The sequence below is a fragment of the Capricornis sumatraensis genome, chromosome 6, assembly GCF_032405125.1.
Source record: "Capricornis sumatraensis isolate serow.1 chromosome 6, serow.2, whole genome shotgun sequence".
NCBI classification, from domain to species: domain Eukaryota; kingdom Metazoa; phylum Chordata; class Mammalia; order Artiodactyla; family Bovidae; genus Capricornis; species Capricornis sumatraensis.
This window is the reverse complement of record NC_091074.1, coordinates 50,022,849-50,036,535: the sequence shown is the minus strand read 5'-3', so window position 1 is coordinate 50,036,535 and position 13,687 is coordinate 50,022,849. Positions and strand designations below refer to the sequence as shown.

Below are 13,687 nucleotides of genomic sequence, written 5' to 3'. Positions count from 1 at the left end.
TAAGACCTGGTACAGCCCAAACAAATACATTTTTAAACATAAAAAGATACTTATAATGAAAAAAAAAAGTGTTGGCATTACATACACATTTTCATAATCCAGTCCCTGCCTGTCTTCCTTAGCCTTACTTCCCTCTGTTAGCTGACTGGAACCCCAACATGGAACTATTCAGAAGCCCCTGAATTTCCTTCAGCACTCATGTTCTTTGCCTTTGTTCCCTCCATGCACCAGGGTCTTCCTTTACCCAGAGTATCACTCAAGCTAACAAGAGGTCATGCTGAGGTAAGAAAAGCTCACTAAATAAAGACAACAAAGATTTACTTCTCACTCAGTGTCAGGAGGTAGCCAGTTTTTTCTCAAAAGACTCAGATGGTAAATATTTTAACACTTTGTGAGCAACATGCAATCTCTGTTGCATTTTCTTCCACATTTTTTTGTATAACTCTTTTTTAAAATATAAAAACCATTCTTATTCAAAGGTCCCCAAAATAGGTCCCTGTTTACTGACCTCTACTCTATATGACCATGGCAGAGACATGCAGACAGCAGAGAACATGTCATTCTAGTCATTCAGAGACCAGGCTCACGGAGCAGCCACTTCTTGAGCACTTCTGGTCTCATGCAAGTCCCATCAAATGCTCCAGGCCAGAAGTGGCACCTTAAAACTTCTGCTCACAAATAACTGGCCAAAATTGGTCTTTCAGCCCCACCTAACTCTATGGGAGCCAGAAAGTGCAATCCTATCATGTGACCAGCAGTAAAGAGAACTGGAATTGTTTGGTAAAAATATGATTTCAGCTCAGAGACAAGTGCTCTGGAAAGCCTTTTCTGATTCCCTTCTATGCCAGTCATATTAGCTACTCTTTCCTTTTAACCTTACAACACCTTGAAGCCTAAGCATGTGCTATGCATAGGGTATTACAATCATGGCAGTTTGCCTCCCCACCATATCCTGAGCTTTACCCAAGAAGCATTTCTGCATACCCACTGCCTAGCATAGTACCTGCTACCCAGGGATGCTCAGTGTGTGTTGCTTCAACAAATCAATGAAGGTGGTGGATTGCGGGAATGGGGTTGCCTGAGCATTTGCCTGTAGGCTCTGAATCCAGCAGCATCCACCTCCCTGAGCCTATCTAGCTCAACTCTACCTGTCTCCACTCATGATAAATTCATCGGTTACTTTCTATGTTCATCAAATTCACTCTTCCTTACAACCTATCCTTCCGGTAATCAGCACTTTGCAGAGAGCTGGCCCTTGAGGCCACAGAGCACTCTGACTTTATGTGAGCTGGTTTTGTGTTCTGTTTGTAGGTCAGAAGGCAGGCACAGAGAGGTACTGAGATTTGCTCAAGTGACACAGCCAGTGAAAGTTATGCTTCCTTTGGATTCAACAAGAGAGCTGCAGGATTGCACATAGAGCTGCAGCTAAGTTCACCAACAGTTTGTTTATATCCTTTGGAGATATAGAAAGTATAATGTGTTTGTCAAAGGTAAATCTTATCATACCATAAAAGTGTTCATCTTATAGTATATATATTTAGCTGAGTATTAATAAAATATTAAGAGCTGCATAACTATGTTAACGTTGTACCTTTTCATATTTCTTCCATGCATCCCCTCTACCACCTTTTCTCTCCTGTCAGTGACATAGCTCACTATCACATGTTCTTTCAGAACCCTGAGATCATTGAAATTGCCACACGCCTCTTTTTCCATCATCCCTTAATGCCTTGCATGCATCTTTACTACTAATGGCATAAAGCAGAGTTCAGCTCAATTTCACAGGCAACACAAGTGTGGCTGCTGCAGTTTGTATCAAATGTATAACCAAGGGTGAGCAAAATAGAGTTCAAAATGAACTGTGTGTAAGTCTCTTCCAATACACAGAGTTAAACCCCTTCATGTTGACCAGTCACAATCTGGGTATCCTCTAGTCCCAGCAAAGTGTACTCTGACCTGGAATTTTCCTCTCCATCTCCAGGATGCAGTAAGTTTCTAATAAACATCCCATCTAATGTTAACTTTGACAAATGCCCTGGAGCACCAAGACAAGAGGATTGCAGCTAGGCAGGACCCCTCTACTTCTCATATCATCAATAGAATAGTCAGAGCTGGTCCTATTGAAATGGGCAGAGTTAGAGTCACTGGAGATCAAAACTTTTAATAACATATATAAACTCAGGGCTTTCCTGGTGGTCCAGAGGTAAAGAATCCACCTGCCAATGCAGAAGACACCAGTTGAATCCCTGGTCTGGGAAGATTCCACATGGTCGGGGCAGGGCGGGGTGGGGGACAACTAAACTGGTGTGCCCACAACTACTGACGCCTGCGTGCCCCAGAGTCCGTGCTCCACAACAGAAGGCAGCGCAATGAGAAGCACACGACCACAACTAGAGAAAAAACCACTGTGCAGCAAAGAAGACCCAGCACAGCCCAAAATAAATTTGAATATATATATATGTATGTATACATGTACACACATACACACACACACATATATATGTATACATACCCTTTATTTAAGAAGGTGAAATAGCTCCATGTGTCCTCCCGGTCTGGTTAGATAGGGACAAGCAGGGGAAATTGAGTAAGAAAACCAAAGTACACAAAAAAACCCAGTATTGCCAGACACAAAACAGGATTCAATCCTTTACAGAAGTCTTGCCTTGGCTTCCTTTTCTCTTTCCGTAAGCCGTGTAATTGAATGTTGCGAACTATATCAAGAAGAATAAACCTACGGGTTTCCCCTCCCCCAAACAAGAAAAGGTTAAGCGTTTAATTACAGGCCCTCCAACTATCATTTGTGCAATTAGCAATTAACTAGAATCGTTGATGGGAGAATGGAGAGCTGTACTAGCGTGCAGCTCTCCTCCTCATCCCAGGCTGGGTTATTTTAGTCCCACTCTATTACAGAGGACAAACCACAAGCACAAGCACTCTCCTTACACACACGCTCCCACTTAAAGACACACTGAATTTTTTTTTCCAAGCAAAAATGGCATCTCAGCGTTCAACTGAGACAAGCAGCCCCAACCCCACATCAGAGTACCCCAAACGTTTAGATCCACTCCTCCTCATCACTCTGAAATGGAGAGGAGACCCAAGGAAGAAGCTACCTACCAGCCTCCTAGTACCAGCCTCTCTTTGGGGAACAGGAGAGGGTGGTATAGAGAGATGCGTGTTGCCCCTGGAAGCTGCAAGTCCCCCTCCCCGGGCTGTAAGCCCCGTTAGTGAGAAGGCGGTGGCAACAGCCTCAGTAGTTGCATCAGTGCTAACTGCTGCTGCTGCATTTACTGTTGGCGGCTGCCGGGAAGGTACAGTAACGACTGTAGGGAGCGCACAGCTGCGGCGGCAGGTTCCCTGGATCAGGAAATTAGGGCAGGCACCGGGGATTGGAGGCGAGGGCGGTGCGCGAGCCAACCAGCGGCCGCCCCGGGCCCCCGTGAGCTCCCGGCGGACGCGCGGAGCAGCCAGGCCCCGGGAGCAGTCCGGGTGGCAGCGGCGGCCACGGCCACGGCCGCTTACGCTCACACCCGCACGCAAACTCACACACACCCCCGGCGCACGCACCTGCCGGCCCGGGAGCTTATAAGAGGAGCGCGTCGAGGGGGAGGAGGGCTGAAGCCGCCGCACCCGCCACCCCCTCCCCGCTGACCACTCCCCCTCCTGCCCCCTCCTCGCTCCTCACCCCGCGCTCCAGCCGCCGCCAGTGTGGGTTCTCCGAGACCCGCTCCGTTCTCTTCTGTCTTCTCCGCTCTCGGCTCCCCACCCCCTCTCCCTTTCTCCCCTCCTCTTCCCTCGGCTCTTCTGCAGCGCCTGCATTATTTTCTGCCCGCGGGCTCGGCTTGCACTGCCGCTGCAGCCCGGGGAGGTGGGTAGGCGAGTGGGTTAGCTGGTGAGGGGGGGCGGAGATCGTGCAAGTTGTAGAGGAGGGGGTGCCCTCTTCTTCCCTGCTCCCTTTCCCCCCCTTTCGAACTCCTTCCCCTCCTCCCCCTTCCCCTCCTCCCTCCCCGCCCCCACCTCCTTCCTCCTTTCCGAAGGGCTGGTAACTTGTTGTGCGGAGCGAGCGGCGGCGGCGGCGGCACCATCCAGGCGGGCACCATGGGCACGTCCGCGCGCTGGGCGCTCTGGCTGCTGCTCGCGCTGTGCTGGGCGCCCCGAGAGAGCGGCGCCACCGGAGCCGGTGAGTGAGGACGCGCCCCTCAGCGGGCTGCCGGGACCCAGCCGGGGCGCCAGGGGGCCCCAAGGCGCGGGTCTCCTTTTGCCCACCTCCCCCCACCCCCTCCTAGGAGGCGCCTCTCCGCTCTTGTCGCCTCTCTCTCTCTCCCTCCCCACCCTGGTGGCGCCTCTGAGCTGTCAGCACCGCGGCTCTTTGGTGCCGGGCTGGTCGGGGTGGGGGGTGGGGGGGGTGGACAGTGGGGTTTGGGGTGTCCTAACGCCTTTCCCGAACTAGTCTTCTTCATTCCCTTCCGCTCCTTCTGCTCAAGCCTCTGCTCTGTCTCGTTTTTCACTCTGCTGGGCCAGGGATGGGTGATGTGGGCTTCTAAGCCATTGAACAATGGTTGTATCTCCTCTGCCAGGCGGAGTGTTAGGAAGGAGGCAGAGGGCCGCGTGGGCCGAGACGTGCGCTGCAGCCCCGGGCACGCTCCTCTGACTTCCAGGGAGGTTGGGAGTGGGCGGCGGATGAGGGAGGGCGCCTCTGGGGATGCGGGGCGCCGGTGCCGACCCGCTCTGGAGTCCCCAGCAGCGGTGAGGGGGCGTACGTTCGGTGGGCTGCGGCGCTTTCGCACCCGGACTGCGACTCCCCGGGCACCGGGCCGCCTCTGGAGTGAGGGTTAGAGGACGAGTGAGGCTTGAAATAGGACTCCCCTCTAGATGTTTCTCCCCTCTTCCCCTTTCCACTCTTTGGGCCGCAATCGTAAACCTCTCGGTCTCCAGGAGAGCTGAACGGGGGAGGGGAGTGGAACGGAGACTTAATCAGGTTAGTTTGCTGAGCCTCGTTCCCGGTGAGATTTCCTCGAGAGGAATCGAGTCCTAATCTGGCGACTGTAATTAGTCCTCATTCTAAACAATAGATCAGAGGGAGTAGCGCGGGAGCTGGGAGAGCTGGTGTACGACTGTGGTTTGCAGGGGGTGGGGGTACTGCTGTCGGGTCCCCAGGGTCTACCTCACTGGGCCTGGAGCCCTGTCCTCAACCACGCTCCCACTTGGGGCCGCGCAACTTTCCCAGGCAGGCGTCAGCAAGCTCTTCTGAGAGGATTCAGTGAAAATCCTCGCGGGTCCCCGAAGCTATCTCGACCTGACACCAAGGGGCTGGCTCGCCAGCTCTGGGGAGTTGGGATGGAAAACGGCCCGCGCCTTAAGTACCCACTCCAGAGTCCCTAGCTCCTGTCGCCCGGTGGCTTGGGAGGCCTGCCAGCCTGCAGTCACGAGTCTCCTAAAGTGAGAGAGAACTTCAAAGTGTGTGGTCAAGCAGCCCCTCAAGCAGTACTTGGAGCGGGGGTTGGAGGAGGGGGGGAGGCTGAGTCTCCAAATACCCCCCTGCCCTTAGGTTCTGACTGTCCCGAGCGTGAGAAGCTGGGACGGGCTTTTCTGCACTCTGCGATTGGCTGGCAGCCCGATCACGTTTAGATTGGTCACGTGACTCCACGGACTGGTGATTTAGCAGCTTGAGAAATGTTATCTTTAAGGGAACGTGAAAAATGGACAGGCTTCAATGGACTGCCCTCTCAAACTCTTTCCCTTGCCTGGACTCCTTGAAAAAGTCGTGTGTGTAGTGAAGATGGCCTCTGATGTGTAACCAGACGGAGCTTGGAAAAAGCCCTGCTTATGAAAGTTTTCAGACTCTAGCATTAATCATTAATGGATGAGCAATACTAACTTACTAAACGATTTCTCAGAGTAGTGCCATGACTTGCATTACACCTTTCATATCGTTTCAAAAGATTAAGATACACCAGAATCTACTGATGGTGCTCCGGGAAGGTGGGAGAGATGATTCATTTTTGCTGTGTGTTCTGTTCATATTCTTTTAAGATATAATAACTTTTCATTGGAGTTTAACTTTATCTTAAAGAATGCTAGGAATTCACCTAAATTGTCAAAGTAAGTTAGTTGAAGCCATATATTCACCTTGTATCAGGTAGGTGAGTGTCCCTTTTGCTCCCCTAGGTCACATGTGAAATACGTGACAAGCCGTGAACAGTGGAGAATAGAAGCCCATGCAAAACTTAAATTCTTCAAAGGAAAGGAGACACATCTTTTGTGAACTGGAGGAAATTTAGGGTTGGCTGAGGTAGATATTGACCTGAACTAACCCAGATTGGCTCCTGTCTGAAGTTCAAAGCCCCAAGGCATGTGGGCTGACTTTTTGACCCTGGTCTTATACAGTCTGCCCCAAACATACTCATGATGCTGGTTTAAAATACTCTAGGACAGAGGAGGTGTGCTCAAAGACTTTGGCAAAAAAACTTAAGTTAGGCTAAACCACCAACCAACCCTGGGAGCTGTAGGACATTTTTCTCCAGCTTAGATAATCAAGATTAGGGTCTAGAGTACCATATATTCATTAAGGCCAGAGCCTAGGAGAACCAAGGTTTTGTGAGAGCTATTCAGATATGGCTAGCTACCAACAAAAGAGTAGACAGAACTTCTGTTGTGGGGAGTGGGTTGGTGAAATTGGTAGTGCCTGAAGGGATAGGAGAACAGAGGGCTGGGGAAAAATAAATCTGACTCACCCAGATAGCACCAAGAGAAGATGTGACAATGATGACCACAGTCCCCAGCTAGATTAGAGTAAGCACGTGAGCAGGGACTCTGGAGGAGTGTCACCAGTCAAGCTTTCCTTGGCAGTGACAGCCACCAGCGGTCTGGAGCAGCACTGTCCCCCAGATCATCCCACTGCCCACTTCACGTGGCATCTAGCTATGTACCTGCCTACCTGCCCTGAGTCATTCTGATTCTTTGCTCAAACTGTTTGAGTCACTAGGTTCCTAAAGCATGTATATAAAAGACCAAGTTCAGTACAGCTGCCAAATATCAGGACATCAGTATAACCATACTGCCTATTTTAATTATAGCCACCTACATGCTCAAAAGAAGTGCTTCTGCCTTTTGAAAAATCAGATAACCATAAACTCCATTTCACTTGAGTAATTTTGTTACAACTCTACAAGAGGTGAAAAATAGTCACAAGCCCCTTCTGTTTCAGGAGGAGTGTCAAACTGATCAAGAGCAAGAACTCTTAAGAGCAGAACACAGCCATAAGATTAAGGGAACACATAGCCCTCCAGCTGTATAGCTTCAGGTTTTGATCTTGACACCAGAAGACATGGAGCACAGCCTAGAAATAATGGAGACCATTTTCTAGTGCTTACAGAATGTGAATAAAGTCGTCCCTCCCAGTAGAGGGAATAATGATCAAATTTAGGCAGTCACCTGTACAATTTCAAGTCATAATTAAATTTACTTTGGATACTGACCTTTCTTTGGATAACCACCTTCACATACTAGTCTGTGCAAATCAAATCCCTTAAAGGACTATCAGAAGGACCATAAGCTTATGATCAAACTTCCTGCCTTAGAAACATTTCTCAGCACGGGCTAATACAGCTGCTGTCCAGGTGGTTAGACTCTGTATTGCTTAGTTTGTTCCTGTCTGTGCTTAGGTCACAGCACAGAGACTGCTTTCATGACAAAGAGTCCAAGAATATGTTGGGCAGAGGTGATGGATGAGATGTACCTGATGAGAAGTAAGTGGTCCAGGGTAGTTGTGTGGCCCATCTAAAGAGTTGTCTGGCTAGGAAATCTGGAAATTGATAGCTCTTCATAAGACTTAAAGGCAGAGAACCCCTGGAAAAGGAAATTGCAACCCACTCCCATATTCTTATCTGGGAAATCCCATGGACAGAAGAGCCTGGCAGGCTACAGGTTGCAAAGAGTCAGACATGACTTAGTCACTAAACAAACAACAAAAGGCAGAGAATGACTTAGTTCTGGGAAAATCTGGCTTTATAACTGAAAATTATCTCAGTTTCACTCTGTGCATTATTTCAGTCTAAATTGGTGTCTCTTTGCTAAGTTCTTCTGTTGGTTTGCAAAAGAAATTCTAAACATCATTAATACCACTTAATGATGGTATTGAGCCCCTGGTGGTTCAGACAGTAAAGAGTCTGCCTACAGTGCAGGAGACCTGGGTTCAATCCCTGTGTCGGGAAGATCCTCTGGAGAAGGAAATGGCAACCCACTGCAGTATTCTTGCCAAGAGAATCCCATGGACATGGGGTTGTAAAGAGTTGGACACGACCAGTGACTTCACTTTCACTGATGGTATTAGATGCCATTAGACACATTATGATGCTTAGATAGACTAGATGCACTGCAGGGACTAAATGAAATGGCAGGTGACACCATAAAATTAGCACACTTTCCTCTTTATGTGAAGTTTCCTGAAAAAGTTTGGGCCTGTTGGCTGTTTGTGGACGCTAAATTAATAAGAGAATGCCTGCTGGATGCTGTGAGAGTAAATACAGAGATGTGGCTAGAAATGGCTTCCTCTTTGCTTAGAGCCTTTGCCCACTTTGTACTTTAAAAATGCTACATGGGTAGGTAAATCAGGGAAAGGGTATTCATGGCCCTGTATTTAAAGAGATAACTTTGGGGACAGAACTGTAAGACAGGACCACTGGCTAGAGTTGTTGACCTTGCCACCCTACCTTGGGTCATCTGAGTTGGTGTTACTACCTGGTTGCCTTTATATATTTTGATGTGGTGACTGTGGTAGGGAGTGGGGTAGGGTATCTGGTGGGGCCTGCAATTTGCCAAGCAAGGGAGATGATAAAAACCTTGGTGATAGACATTTGGAAATTAAATACTTCATGTTATAATTCTTCCCCCAAATACCATGAGTAAATAAGGTTTGTTTTATAGACCACCTCTCATCTTTAGTTTTCTTAAGACACCTTCCCTAAGTCTGAGTTATTAACTGATCTGTAGATTCACTAAGTAGGGTGTAGATTGATGCCAGCCTTCTTTGTCCAGTTGCTCAAAACCATATGCCCTCCATTTACTGAGTGCCCACCATATGCCATATAGCCCCAGACATAGGGGACACAATGACCAGGGAGCTGGGCTCCTCTTTCATTAGTCTAGTGGGGAAGTCAAACCAGGAAATCCGTGATCCAAAGACAGCCTGGATAGAAGCTCTGGATGGGAGCAAGCAGACCCAGTGGTTAAGACTTAGTCATAAAAGAGGCAGGTAACAGCTGAGAATTGCTGGAGGTCCCACACGTCACGTGGGCCACAGCTTATGAAGTTTCTCAGAAACTACCAAAAACTTAAGACTCTCATTCCATCCCTGCAGATGATTCTACAAAGGTGATAGGGCTCCAATGACAATGTATGCCTGCCAGCATTACCAAAGAATGCTAAAATCTGTCAGAGATAAAAGTCCCTGAAACTTCTAACAGTGTGCCGCTGCTAACTTTCCCTGCACGCTGTGTTGGAACCTCTCTGCTCACGTGGAAATGAGGCTGGTGTACCTACCCTGACACATTCATTCTGCTGACGTTGCATGATAAAGTATCATGAAGATGAGGTGAAAGTATTCTTGTAGGCATAGGGAACTGTGGCCTTTGAAACCTAAGAGCCTTTCAGAGTATTCTAGCTAGTAAAACAACTGCTCACACTTGGTTTCAAGCTCAGAAAACCTGGAAAGAATGATGTGGGGGTGGGGGGAGAAGTCTGTAGACCAGTTTCATTAGCAAACTAATAAATCAGCAGATGTGTCAGAGAATACCCACTAGTGCCTAAAGAATCTTTCGATGTCAGGCACCAGGTCCCAAGAGAGAAAGACACCTTGCAGGCCCTGCCTTGAGGGATCTCCATCCATAGAGATGGAAACAGGTAGGTGAGTACATCCCAGTATGTGAGAGCTATGTGACAGGCACAGGAGATGATGAGAAAGCCTCCAAACCACCCCCAAGTTGGTCAAGAAAGGACTTGAAGATATCATTCAAGGATGACATTTGAGTGGGGTGGTAAGCAAGACAGAAAAGCTGGGGAAAATGGATAGGGAACCAGACTCAATCGTAGAGCCGTGGAGAAGCCTGCCAGTGATCCCATCCCTGGCATTCCAGGCCTTCCTCGGCTGCCTGATTCACCATTTTGATGTGAAGAAAGAGCATGGCAGCCTGGAGGTAGAGGAACAGGAGATCAGTTTAGATTAGGTGAGAGCTTGGACACACCCAGGGCTTGATGGCAAAATACCAGGGGAGAAGGATCTAGGCTTGTTATTGAACTACTGATTTAGAGTAAGCAGTGGGTCAATCAAAGATGAGGCACAGGGGGAGGGGAAGACGGATTTTTAGAAGAACATCTTCACTGCATGGTATCGAGGTAGATTTTACCTAATAGCATAAAGGCTTTATGCCAGGGATGTCATCATAATATCTGCTGTTAGACTGACTGCTGTCACCAAGTCCACCGAGTGATGTGCGTAAGGGCTTATGGGGTGGGTACTGTAGAGAGCAACACTGAGAATGAAGTGGTCAAAGTAGCCACTGGCTCGTTGGCAGAATCTTAGCCTCCTGACCTTCCCACAGTGGTTTCAAAATGTGGTCAGGAATCAGCAGCGTCGACATCCTCTGGGAACTCAACAGAAATGCAAACTCAGGCCCCACACTAGACCTCTTAAACCAAAATCTCTGGTGTGGGGGCACATGGTGTTTTAACAAGTATTTTGCAGTCTAGTCAAGGCTATGGTTTTTCCTGTGGTCATGTATGGATGTGAGAGTTGGACTGTGAAGGCTGAGCACCAAAGAATTGATGCTTTTGAACTGTGGTGTTGAAGAAGACTCTTCAGAGTCCCTTGGACTGCAAGGAGATCTAACCAGTCCATTCTGAAGGAGATCAACCCTGGGATTTCTTTGGAGGGAATAATGCTGAAGCTGAAACTCCAGTACTTTGGCCACCTCATGCGAAGAGTTGACTCATTGGAAAAGACTCTGATGCTGGGAGGGATTGTGGGCAGGAGGAGAAGGGGACAACAGAGGATGAGATGGCTGGATGGCATCATCGACTCGATGGACATGAGTTTGGGTGAACTCCGGGAGCTGGTAATGGACAGGGAGGCCTGGCGTGCTGTGATTCATTGGGTTGCAAAGAGTTGGACACGACTGAGCAACTGAACTGAACTGAACTTGCAGGCTTCTGATACCAACCTGACCTTGAGAAACACTGACTTTTCCCACCCACAAAATGAATAACTTCCCAAATGTATCAGGAGGGCCTTTGCTCACTCTAGACCAGAAATCCAAGCACTGTGGTTCTCTAGGAAAAGACCTGCAGGAGATACTGAGGCACCTTTTTTTAAAAAATCAAAATAGGGATAGGGAAGGAAGCAAGGGCTCTGTCTCAACTATAAGGCTGTGTTAGGATAGGGTCAGCCTGACAAGTGATACTACCTCATTCTGGATTAATTTAAACTGACGCTACTACCCAGATCACAAGTCAGCAGAATATTCTGGAAGGAAGTGGTCCCGGTCAGGTGCGCTCTTTGGTATGCATGCTCAGTCACATGGTGTCTGGAGCCAGACTACCCAGGTTCAAATTCTAGTTCTGCCCAAGGTGATCTTGGCAAGTGCTGTCCTTCCCTTTTCCAAACAGCTTCCCTGATGTGTAAAAGGGGAATGGTAGTTTTGACAGTGTAGTATTGGAGAGCTAAATCAACTGAAAGAGGTCTTAGAGTAGTGTTTGGCTAACAGTAAAAAAAAATAATAATAATAAGTTATTTATCCATGATTCTCAAGATCATCTCAATCCACTGTAAATAGGGAAACTGACAATTGAACTATAGGACTGAGTGAATCAGAAGGATTAACCTAATTATTTCACAGTGTTTAGTTGACCCCTCCTGATTCTCAGAGACTGACTTAAAGGCCAGAACACAGCTCAGACCCTCTTTCCCATTTCCTCTTACTAACCCTCTTCCCTTGGAGGAAAACTTCTGTGCTGACTTGGAAAGCTGCTTGTCCTAAAATGAGTTTTAGCCTAAGAATAGAAAGATTGGCGTTCAAGTGGCAAGCAGTAGAAGTGAGCTCAACTAAAAATAAATGCCCTTGGCGGCCTCAGAAGTGCCAAAACAAATGGACTGAAGAAATCCCAGGAGATGATAATACCCGTGTGCTCAGCAACAGGAGGCCTGTGAGAGATGGGAACATGTGGCCTTGCTAGTTCCAGCAGTGTGGCAGCCACAGCCCCTCTGTACAGAGTGAAATTCATGTCTGAGCTTGACACAGGAACATCTCTTTGTTGTGGGCGTTTCTTTTGGACCGCTCCTGCAAAGGTGCCACTCGGAGCCCTACAGAAAACTCTGGCCCATTTGGAAGGCTTGGCATTTACTGTAAGATCTATACAGTTTTTTTTCCCCAAAGCTTACGTACTGTTCTTCCATATTAACCCTTACAGGGACAATTAGACAACAACAGCAGGCTGCCTGTTAAATACATGAAAACCCCTGAGTTTCTTGGAGCCAGTGAAATGCCAGCATATCTGGGTGGCAACGTTACCTATTTAGGTAATGAGCAAGGCTTCCATTTGTCGAGTCTGGTATCAATTGTGTGACAGTAAGCAAGGAATCTTCAGTGTTTCTGGGCATTCAGTCATTACCAATGTAAACAGCCATGTGGAGGACTAGGTCCAAGTGACTTCCAACCCCCTGGCCCAGAGGCAGGGGTATTCATCCGAAGTATTAGAGCTGAAAGGAGACCCAGATCTAGTCCGACTGTTTGATCTCTTAAAGCTGTAGGGCCCTTTCCAAATTCTTACACAAAATTTCAATGTTGAAAAGAAATACTGGTTGAAACAGAGACAGAACACCCAGGTTCCCTGCTGTCATAGCCTTTCCCCTCACTTCAACCACCTCAGTGCTGCAGAAGCATTCCTGTGAACCCCATGACTTTAAGGAACCCACTAAAAATCCCATTTACTCTGACTTTTCACCTTTCTGAGCCAATAGACCCTGAAATAGAGAATGCCTAGCGCTTGTACTTATAACTTATTTTTTTGAGGCATCATTGGCTTTAGCTTAGCCTAAGCATTAAAAGGACCTTGGGTGTCAACGATTTTGAGCTCACCCTGTTCCCTTTATGAAAGTATAATACTGAACTGGAGACTTAACTGTCATGGCTGGAAATAGACTACAAAGCCACAATCCTGTAATCCCCCAAAGCTTTGCAAACCAAAAGCTTCTTAACTCATTTGGTGCTTCCTGGAGCTCTGCACGGCAACATTCCTAGGTGGGCACCACAGGTGTAAAGGGAGGATCTTCTTGAAACCTGGACAGAAAACTTACTGCGCTGCAACCAGGTGGCTGAGCTGTCCCCCAACACTGCCCATCCCTGTACAACACAGGGAATTAAACAGAACTAGGAAGCCCTGTTGGAGAAGGCAATGGCATCCCACTCCAGTACTCTTGCCTGGGAAATCCCATGGACGGAGGAGCCTGGTGGGCTGCAGTCCATGGGGTCACTAAAGTGTCAGACAGGACTGAGAGACTTCACTTTCACTTTTCACTTTCATGCATTGGAGAAGGAAACGGCAACCCATTCCAGTATTCTTGCCTGGAGAATCCCAGGGACACGGGAGCCTGGTGGGAGGCTGTCCATGGGGTCGCACAGAGTTGGACACG

General features: G+C 48.1%; 1 protein-coding gene across 1 annotated transcript in view; it reads left to right on the top strand.

The window, feature by feature from the left end:
* The first annotated feature begins 4,101 nt into the window (after positions 1–4,101).
* The window catches only part of VLDLR (very low density lipoprotein receptor), a 33,628-nt gene continuing 24,042 nt past the window's right edge, over positions 4,102–13,687 (top strand). Inside the window, exon 1 of the mRNA XM_068973531.1 lies at positions 4,102–4,183. Within this exon, the coding sequence (XP_068829632.1) occupies positions 4,102–4,183 (82 nt within the window). The remainder of the gene's footprint in view (positions 4,184–13,687) is intronic.